Source organism: Ciconia boyciana, chromosome 2 (assembly GCF_034638445.1).
Source record: "Ciconia boyciana chromosome 2, ASM3463844v1, whole genome shotgun sequence".
NCBI lineage: Eukaryota > Metazoa > Chordata > Aves > Ciconiiformes > Ciconiidae > Ciconia > Ciconia boyciana.
Genome location: NC_132935.1, coordinates 148,055,254 through 148,066,237, shown reverse-complemented (window position 1 = coordinate 148,066,237; position 10,984 = coordinate 148,055,254). Strand labels below are relative to the sequence as shown.

Genomic DNA, 10,984 nt, shown 5'->3' with positions numbered 1-10,984 from the left:
GCGGCTGCGGCGCGGGGCTCGCCCTCCCCTTCACGCCCTCCCCTCGCTGCGGGCCGCGCCGCGCCGGCGGGCTTGGCTTTGCTTGCGGCTGTAGCGCGGGGCTCGGCGTGAGTCACCCAGCCCGCGGCGCGGGGAGCCGAGCGCGCAGGCACAGGGAGGAGGCGGCGGGGGCGGGCGGCGAGCGGGCGGGGGCGACAGGCACCGGCTCCCCGCCCGCCCACTCACACATGCTGCCGAGCCGCAGTCAGCTGGAGCGTCGCTTCCTCCGCAGCCGCCGCCGATGACCTCCTCGCCCGCCGGCAGCCGCTGAGGACCCTCGGCGTCCCCTCCAGGGCAGGGGATGGTAGATCGGCCGCCCGGAGCCCTGTCCAGCCCAGCCCGCCGCACAGCAGCCTCGGCCGCCGCCGCCCGCGGGAGCCGCCGCCCGAGAGAAGCCGCAAAATGAACCCCCAGTGTGCCCGCTGTGGGAAAGTGGTCTATCCCACCGAGAAAGTCAACTGCCTGGACAAGGTGCTGGGGCGCGGGCGGAGGGGGACAGCGCCTCCCGGGCGTGCCCGCCCTGCCGCCCCGCTCCCCTCGGCTCCGGCGGGGCGGGCAGGGCCGGGCCGGGCCGCCGGGGGAGCGGGGCGAGCCGGCAGGTGGCAAATGCAGCGCCTCAGGGGTTGCCCGCTGCGCCGGCACCCGCGCCGCCACCGCCGGCGGCGGGCAACAACCGGCGGGCGACAACCGCCGTGTCACCGCGCTGGCGCAGGGCGGGGGGCGAGCGGGGGCCGCGGCGGACCGGAGAGCCGCTGCGGTGCCCGCCCGGGGAGCGACGGCGCCTGGGGCCGGCGGGTGGTCCCCGCGGCTCCCCCCAGGGATGAAGTTATAGGCGGCCCCCGCCCGGCTGTAGTTGTCGGCGCCTCCCCGAGCTGGGGCGGCTTCGGCTGCCCCTTGCGCCATGGCCGCCTCGGCGGGGATGGTGGCTGGGGCAGCGGGGTGGCGACAGCCCCGTCCCTCGGGGGTGTCCCCGGTGATGCTGGTTATCGCCTAGCGCGGTCGCTCCGTAAATAACAGCAATGAGGCTGTGACAGATGCGCCAAATTAACGTCCCCGGAAAGGCAAGGCGGTAGGAGCTACCGGAGGAAAATACCGTATTATGTGCTAAATTTAGTGTCTGTTCAGCGTACCAAAAAGCCAGCCGTCACATTAGTTAGTGATTTTATTCGCATAGTATTGCATTCTTAGCAAGCGGTGTCGTTTTTTTCTTTAATGAGGCAAAATGTCAAACTCCTGCTTCAGTTATCGTTAAAATAAGCCTGGCAAGGTCAGTGTGTGGAGGTCTTGGCATTCACCTTATCAGAGAATTTATGTTTCTGGGAGTGTTTCAGAAGTACATTTGGTTTCACGTGAAAGTAATTCTTTTGATGTAGTTTACAGAGATCTAGAATGCACGGCCAAAAATATTGACTTGTAGCTATGTCTTTACGTTTACTGTACCCTAGAATAGCTTTCAAAACGTCAGTATCATAAGTAATTCTACTTTCTGTTTCTTTACAGTACTGGCATAAAGGATGTTTCCACTGTGAAGTTTGCAAAATGGCTCTGAACATGAATAACTACAAAGGATATGAAAAGAAACCTTATTGCAATGCGTAAGTATTGTAAATGTCAAGTCTTGCAGAAGTGCACATGAAAAGAAAACCTGGCCGTGGATATTGTCAAATAGGTATTGTTGTGCTGTAAAAACTTAATCTAGAGATGTAGCAGTGCAGTCTAGAGCAGTTTAGTATCTTTTCAGATGGCGTATTCTACTTGCATTAGAGTGATAGAAGATGAAAATATTTGATTATGATGTGTTTAGGCAGTGTTTTAATATCAGATCTCAGGATACAGGTCCTTTCCTCCCAGAAAGTGTCGGATCTGGTGCTGACTCCTATTACATTCATTAATGGCCTGCTGGATTACAGTTGTCTGTTATGCAGCTCTCTGTTCAGGGTTATGGATCCGATCAGCATTTTGTAATAAGAAAACAAACAAAGTGCTTCTCAGTTGTGAGTTTACCAGAGACAATATCCTGTTAGAGATAGTGACAACCTATTTTTAAGACTGTTATGTTGTTCACATATCTCAGATTACTAAACTAGATGTTTACAAAATCCCTGCTTCTGGTGCTTCATGCTATTTTGTATTTTGCTTCTCTCATAGATTTTGATAAAGAAAATAGATTGCTTTTGGTTATAGAGTATAATCATGTTGCATTCCACTTTTAGATTTTGTTGTTGTGTGGATTTTGAAGAGTGCTTTGATGTTTGTCTTGCAAATACTGTGGAAGAGCATTTTGATACATGTAGAAAAAAGGTGCTTATTGTTCTTTGTACCATGTTCCTAAGATTTGCTAAGTGCATTTCAGTACGTTTCAATCTTTAGAAACATTTATAATATGCTTTGTTAGAAGGATATCTCTAAAGAATTTGGAATCAAATTTGATCTTATGTTATATGTTATTCATATATTGTTATTATGTTCACCTTTACCTACTTAAAACATATGTTTTAAGGAGACAATTTTGAAACTATAGACACATTGTAATTTTTTCAGAAATATTGTCCTGTACTCATCTTAAAATATTTGTTTCATGTTGAGGTAGACAGTCTATGGCTGGCCGTCACAGAGTAGTTCAACAGCATATGCTCATTTCTTCCAGGCTAAAATTGAAGCCAGCCAGTGTCTGTCTGTCTGTCTAAAATGCGAGTTTTGTTATAAAAACTGCTGGGCTGCCAAAACTTGAAACACCTGTTTCAATGTGCACAGTTGTACTTAGATTGCTTTAAGAACATATGGAGTTACACACATACATTTCTAGCTTTCCTTGAAGTGCTCTACAGTGTATGGGGGTGACATTAGACCTCTTGCAATAAAGTGTGGTTGGCTGCCAGTCTTACGTGCTGTAGAGAAAGCTCTGTAGGAAGGGAGGTTCATGCTTCAACAGGTGGCACACTACAAGTCGAGACTAACCTAAAGGTTATTGGCCCTACATGGGACTCTGCTTTTGGTACTATTTGAGATGAAGTGTAAGTACAGGCTTACATCCTTTACAGTGATTAAAACTCTGATAATACTTTGGTGCCTTTTACCTAAATTTTTGTAGTTAAATTTCAGTGATGATACTCTGATTGCTTGATCTTTCCTACATAATCAGATGCTTGCTTGTTCTTAATAACACTGTTTGTTTACAAAGTCTCCTCTGTGCTATACGCTGGTGTTTCCATGCTGTGCATATTTCACTTCTGTTGTAGGAGAGTTTTTCATCTATGTAGTTATGCTGCGTGGTGTGTCCTTTTATTTACAGATGAGGGGAAATGAGGATGATGGATATGTTATGTACTGTTCAGGTGCTATTATTCCTGGTAGTTGCTTTAATGAGCTTTGTAATAGTGATCCTTGAAAAAATAATCTCAATCTTTGAAATGTCCCTCAAACTTGATGTATGAAATGGGAAGAAACAATGTAAAACCATGAAAGAATGTGTTTCTTCTATTAAAGAAGAGACAAAGTTTAATGTATAATATCAACAATGTGTATTTTGGTCTTAAGTTTCAGTAAACTTAAGGTTTTTATATGTTTGGTTTTGTTTGCTTGGCTTTTTTTTTTTTTAGAGAAACTTTAATCAAATAATCTAAATAATTTTAAGTGTTCTATGGAACCATGAGGGGAAGACCAAGGTGTGCTTTGTGGTTTCAACAAACTTTAATATCCTTCAAAGGAGGGATAAGACGTTTATGCAAAACTGTGTTTTGAAAATACGGTTAATTTAGATTATCATATTTTGACACAGTACTCTTGCATCTCAAAGGTTACTTATTTGCAAAGCAGACACCATTATAATATTTCAAGTTATGATGTGTCTTATCCAATGTTCATTAATAAGAGACAAATCCGTTTTTATGTTAAATACCGCTTGATCAGAAAATCTGCAAAGAAAAGAATGCAAATTCACTCATACAAACACCTACAAGCACTTAACAAAGAGCAATTACTGTTAGACTGTTTATTGAGGCCATCCATCAATGAGAGTGTAATTTGTAGATAAAAGTGAAGAAGTATGCACTAATTTGAATGGGAGAGCAATACCATGAAGTTGCTTAATAGGTTTGAAAGCCATAGTTAGCTTTCTGTAAGGACAAGTCGAAAAGCACGTATCTTCAACAGTTTCTGTACCTGTTTGTTAGTTCACAGTTAGATAATGCACTTGAGTGTATTTTGACCTTTGAACTTAAAATATTCCACTCTTTTTTTTTCAGGTGCTGAAATTAATAATTTTTGCTGCATTACTGGCAAAGATCAGAAGTTACTTTTATCTGTAAAACATAATTGTGTTTCCATTAATATAAGAAAAACATACTGATTTGTGAATGTTCAAACTATAGTTTTGGTGGAGGAGAGTAAAGTCAGATGGATTAACAGGAACTAGCAAACCAAGAAGGAATGTATTGTGAAATACTTTAATTCAGTGTCCATTAGAAAAGAGCAGAAATATTTGTAAATGCAGGATTCTGCTTCTTTTAAGGGGAACTTTTTTGCTGGGCAGCTTATTGCACTTCTGATACTGCTTTTGTAAGTTGTAGACTTAGGAAAGATTTTGTAACTGGGTTATGAGGGAGAACTTTGTCTACACATGGTTGTGTATAACATAGCTTTGAAAAGAATGATCTTTGTATCACAGGGTTTCCATGAAGTTCCTTGATCTATCTCCTTTAAACCTTTCAGTTCTCTTACTTGTAGAGAAAAGATTATACAACTTTGTTCTCTCTCTCTCTCTTTTATTATTTACATAATTTGTGAGCTGTTTGAGTCAGGATAGTTTATCTCTGCATGTTTTTGTAGTGCTTAGAATGCTTAGAATATTGTGCTTTTACCTCAGCTGGGACCTCAGAGTAGTACAGTACTCTCATGACTTATGGTATGGTGTTTTTCACTTTACCCACATTCACGTTTCATCTGAAAGGCCTCATACACAACATTTTGAAGCTTGTAGATGCTTAGCACGTGGACACTGCTAGGTTTGCCTTAACAACTTCAGTCTTGCCTTTTATTTGCTGTCTGACTTTAAATATGCCATGTTGCCAGAGAACTGCCTGATTTGTGAAATAATGTTGATGAAACTAAGGGCTCAGACTTGTAGTCCAGTTTTGCAGTTCAGCCAGGTGCTATGCATTGCCTGAAGCAGGTGAATGAGCCATTCTTTGTCTCTCTGAATGTGCATATTGGTAGTAAAAGAAAGGTTAAGACAATTAAAATGGCTTGGGTAATCGCATGATTTGTTAAATCAAGGTGGCTTTAATGCAAATCTGAACCCCTATTCCACTTTAATATCTGCAGATAGAGATTATTAAATACTTGTTTAATATGTATGGAAATGATAAGAAGAAAAGTTGTTGTTATTATTGTTTTTGTTGTTATTATTATTATTATTTGCACACTCAGAACTGATTCTTCCCAGCTGCAAATAACCAAGATGATGCAAGGAAATGAATGGCATTTTGGCAACTAACCATCTGTGTACTCGTTATCAAGCTTGTTAAATGATTGAATCATGTAGGATGATTATATGGTAACTTATTCTTACGAATATTCATATAAATACTTCTTTGACAGATTCACTAGACCAAAACACAGGACTACTTTTTATGCAAAATGTAGAAGCTGAAATGCATATTTTTGGAATGTTCTCTCTGCATTAGCTATACCTGCTGATGCAAACAGGCTTCATGCATGTGTGAACACATCCGACAGAGATGTATTTTTTAATTTCTCCAAAACCTAATAGCTTAAGCTTCTGCAGACCTGATATACCCTCTTGCCAAAGGCAAACCACCTCACTATTGGAATAAATCCTTCTGAAATATTCAGTATCTAAAATTTTGCTGATCGTCTGCACACAGGGTAGCTTCATTCAAGTTTTTATTTATGACAGTCACCATATGGAATGATTATATAACTTTAAAATTTAAATCTACTGTCATCAGTCTTAGCGTGGATTATTGACATGAAGAAAAACTCATCATCACTTTATTTTTTCTAGACTTAATTTCTTTTTAACTCATGCCAGTAGAAAATAGATATGCAAATACATTTGAAATATTGTGATGTTTTTAGAAGAATTGTACTACAGTTTCAGTCTGCAAGTGCAGTCAAACTTTACATTTTAAGATACTATAGGGGAGGGATGAAAAATGTCAAAGTTATTTTATACCAGCTTGAAAATGGTAAGAACATGGTACAACTTTCTGGACAGTCAGATGGGCTGGAAAATGGAATCAGTGGATGAATGTGGCCATTAAATGAAATCCATTGTCCTGAAAGGTGAAGTTGTGTATACAAGTTTGGTTTTAGCTGTGAAACATGAGTGGGTTTTCTTTCTGCCAGTCAGAAATCTTATAGAAGGTGACTAGGAGTGTGATGATATTATTCTTACTAAAAATAGCTAACATTATCTTATTTTTCAGTATTGATTTCAGCAGGTGATTATTTCTCAGTTTAAATATGGCAGGAAGAAAGAAAATGAGTAGGTAAGGAGCAGCAAGAATAATCCTTCTGAAATGTGATGGAGCCACTTCCAAGAGTTGCAGTAAAGAGAGCACACAGAGTACACAGATTTTTCGTTTCTAATTCTCCATTTTCAACTGTTACTGAACAACAGCTTATTTAGTGTAAAAGGATAACACTGAGTTTGGGTTGAGGAGGAAGATTGTTTTATGGCATAGTTAACCCTACAGCCAGTTAGGTAGTTCCCCCCCTTGTTTTGGGCTTTTCAGCTGTTTCTTATCATTAGATTTGATCAAAAGTAAGCTATTATATACGTCAACCCAAAACGGTCGTTCTTATAAAAAGAAACAACCCAGAAACTCCCATGCAAACCTTCCTAGAAGGCAAGGGTTTGCACTTTATCACTTTATTAACTTTGTGTATTGAAGACTTTCCTCTTAGCATGTAATATAAAATGAGTAATGCAAATAACAGAACCACTAGAAAAACAGCTGGTAAGGGTCTCAAGTCAGAGCCAAATACACCTATGTCATTTAAGTCAATTATTTCTTGTTCAGCATCCTGTAAGTATGGACTCCAGTATTTGAAAACAGTTATCATGTCTCCCCTCAGCCATCTTTTCTTTGAACAAAACAGCTCTAACTCTTTCCTCATAGATCGTATTTTCTGGTAATTCTTGTTTCTCTACTGTCAATTATCTCCAAATGGTCCATATATATATATATGTGTGTGTGTGTGTGTGCATATATACACACACACACACATACATATACTCTTTGAATTGCAGTGCCCAGTGGAGCATTACCAGAGCTGGTAGAACAGCAAGTGTACCTATGCGACTCATATATAATTTTTCTCCTAAGTCCCTGGTCAGTTTTTGCCATTTGATTTTTTTATTTGTTGCAAAACCCAAACTATTGTTAAGTCATATTCAGATTGTTGCGGGCTATAGTTTTATCTTTCTATGCAGAATTGCAACCTCAGTAGTTGTTACTATCCATTATCTGAGCAGTTAATTGTTCTTGGCTAAGCACAGAGTCTTCCACTTGGTTCTCATTGAACTAAATCTCCATTTTTCCCCAGGCTGTTTCTTCAATTTGTCAAGTTCATTTTATATTCTAATTTTGTTCTCTAATGTGCTTACAGCCCCCTCCTATCAACCTATCAACCCTCCCACCAGAGAGCCTGTAAGCATATTGCAAATTTAATAAGTGCAATCTTCATTTCATCATGCAGGTCGCTAGCTGAAGGCCTGGAAGGGTATTGGGAGCAGTATGTACCTCCATGGTTTGATGCAGCCTTCTCTTCTGTAGTGAGCAGTCATGAATGAGTGAAGTACTTTGTCTTCTCTACCTATTCGTGGAGTGCTAGATCAAGCGTTAAGTTCTGCATAAGAAAGAAAATACAATTGGAAAGAGCATAATCGCTGTGGATATTTCTGCAAACTCTGCTTAAATATGAGGGACAGCTACAAGTAAAGGAAACATACATTCCTGCTGCTCAGTGCTCTGGTATCTTGGTTAATTGAGTATTAAGTCAAAATTAGTATTGGTGGTACCCAGTCATGAAAAGGAAAGTAGGACAAGAAGCCGAGCCCATTTGCTAGAACAATTGAAGGAGCTTCTTAGGCAAAATATTTTTGAGTCTCTGAAAGGTGTTTGATGCATATCTTTAAACTCTTTGAAGAAGGCACATGAGAACACTGTCAGAGTTGCTGAATACTGTGTGTGAGGCGGATGGTGGTTAGTTGCAAAGGAATTACTAAAGAATAATCATCACTGACACTCAAATCTTGGGAAGAGTTGGGCTGTGTTTTGATTGCTGTGCCTGTGTCTGAGCAATGGGATGCAAAAACATTTCTCAGGTTCTATTTCAACATGTTCAGTTGGCTGTGTCCTGATTTCATGTTTGATCAAGACCTGCATATGACACCTTACATGCATGTGCTGGTGGCTGTGCAGGGAGAGGACTGTGAGCTCCAACAAGTCCCTTGGTTTGCATTGTTGCAAGCTGTGGAGAGCACCATGGAGTGCTACAGCTTAGCTGCAGCCAGCCTGCTTCCCTGCTGGTGCAAATGGAGTAGAAAAACTGCCCCGAGGGAGATGAGTTGTTACCTTTTTTTCTCTCAGAGCAGGTGAATTCTCAGACTGCATTGAGCCAGTACTGTCACATCTAGTAGCTGATGTGAGTATAGGGTCACGTGTTTTAATATTCTGCCCATTGGTGTAATTGCTCCAAAGGGACAATTACAATTTAGTGTTACTTAGAATGTTGCTGGGGCAAATAGATAGAAAACATACAAATAAATATTATACATTTAACTTCTATTTTTATGCAAGACTGCAATAAACATGACATTGAAAGCTATTTGCAAGAAGTGCTTACAAAAAACCTTGCTGTGTGGAATCCTGATCTGTTGCCAGTTTATGTCTTGGCTCAAGTAAATACATGTTTTTAATTTGTATGATCATTGGTCATTGTAAATTGCAGATAAGTTTTCCAAGGAAGAACATGTGCATCTCCTCAGCACCTGTAGTCGTTGAATATATCGAACATATATTCTTAGGGGACTGTAGTTACTGAGACACAATTTCAGTAAGTGGGATTTTCTTTGCTTGCTAGTATCTTAGCCACTGTTGATGCTCAACATAATCTTGATTTTTCTTAATAGCTATTACTTTCCATACTTGTTCCTAAAGATTGATGAAGTTTGTTTCATTATATTTACTAAAATATTTAAGCAACAGAACAAGAACAATAGATGAAATTTTGTGATTCCAAATCATTTACTTATTTGCATTGCATAGCTTGAGCTTTGGAAGAGGTAATAACCAGTTGTAGCAAGCCTGTGAAATCTTGATGGTATGTTTTGTTAACAGCTTTGTGATTTAACTGTTCAGGATTTTAAATGTTCTAAGCTATAGAATTTCCTATCATATTTGCCGAAGAACTTAAAAAAAGGAAAGTATTTTCACATGGCTGAATTTTGAGTTCCGTGTAGCTCTGCTAATGTTGTTGATGGTTGCAAGTAAACCCGTTGTCCTGATATACTCTATGTACACTTATTTTTCTTCAAGATTTATAAAGTATGTTCCAATCTTTCATGTCACTTTGAATTTTCAGAGCCGGTGATGTCAATAGAGAATGACAACATCATGTCAGTTAGCTCAGTGTCAAGAAGCATTTTTTGCTGTTTACGTATAATGTCAGTGGAAGCTTACCGTAATTATCCAGACGACATACAATCTTGGCTGAGTGGTCAATTAATGTTATTTTCATAATTTTGAATATTGTGTGGTGCTTACAGAAACCTTGCTAAATTTAGAGATTGTAGAAGTTACACTGAGGGCAGAGTTGGCTGTGTGATGTTGAGGTTCCTTGAAAAGGAGACAGTAGGCAGGACTTGCAAGGGAAAAGTTTGCTGTAACAAGAGTGGGGTGAAGTAGTTGTTGAATAACTGGTCTGCCTGAATATAAATGACACCAACCAATTCATGCTGTCCCTAGTTATGACATCTCACACAGCAACTTTTTTAAAAACCAGAAAAACGCAGTTAATTCTCCTTGATTTGCAGAGCATTTCTGCTGTCTGTGCCTCCATTCATCTTCTGATGTTGGAGTTGATGTTGCATCAGAGTTGGCCAAGCTATTTTCCTTTGCTTTCTATTTGTGTTGCCTGTGTAACTTTTATTTGTACTAGGAGGAAAAGTCTAGATGATGAGCAGTGCAGAATTTTTAGTCTGTTGTATTTCCTCCTCCACCTGTCTGTCCTGCTCCCCACCTCCAAATCCTCCTGTTCTCGCTTGTGGTGGAATTGTGTGGTGGTAGCTGATCCCATAACATCTTAATATGAGGAAGGCACAATAATGTGCGATCAGTGTCACATTGAGAGAAGACTACAGCAGCTTAGTTTTAAAAATGAAAAACTAATTGTAATTTGGCCAGTAATAATTTAATCATATATTGCAACGGCTTTTCTGGGAAGTGCATAGTTACTCTTTAAAGAGGATTTCTTAAAATACAGAACTATATGGAAACTGTGTAAGTTTCCTCCTTGCTTCACAGTTTCAAAAATTCACACTAGGTCTGTGTGTGTCCGTCGTCGTCGTCCCCCCCCCCCCCCTTAGGAGAGCAAATATTTGGAGGTAGTCCATCATGTTCTGCCTCTCTAAATGACAGCATTTTTCACACAGGTGTATTGATGTAATGCCAATTTCACAAGTTTAAAAATAAATTTGTGCTGCATTTTAATTTAGTTATACCTCAGGTATTTTTTTGAACTTGGCAAACTAAATGGTAATAGCTGTTTTTGTTTAGTTTTGTTCCAGTTTTACTCTGGAACAATTCAATACTTGTAATGCAATTCCTTCAAACATGAGAAAACTATAAATAGAAATACTTAGGGAAAGATTAAAAAAAAAAAAAGATGCTGATTTTAGGCTTAATTAAAATGCAAG

General features: G+C 40.2%; 1 protein-coding gene across 2 annotated transcripts in view; it reads left to right on the top strand.

Moving 5' to 3' along the window:
* The first annotated feature begins 410 nt into the window (after positions 1-410).
* NEBL (nebulette) overlaps positions 411-10,984 on the top strand; it is a 273,043-nt gene continuing 262,469 nt past the window's right edge. The window contains exons 1-2 of one of the 2 annotated variants that reach the window (XM_072854422.1): positions 411-510; positions 1,540-1,634. In XM_072854422.1, coding sequence (XP_072710523.1) covers positions 442-510; positions 1,540-1,634 — 164 coding nt within the window. In that variant the 5' untranslated portion in view covers positions 411-441. The remainder of the gene's footprint in view (positions 511-1,539; positions 1,635-10,984) is intronic. The other variant, XM_072854421.1, reaches the window with a different exon arrangement.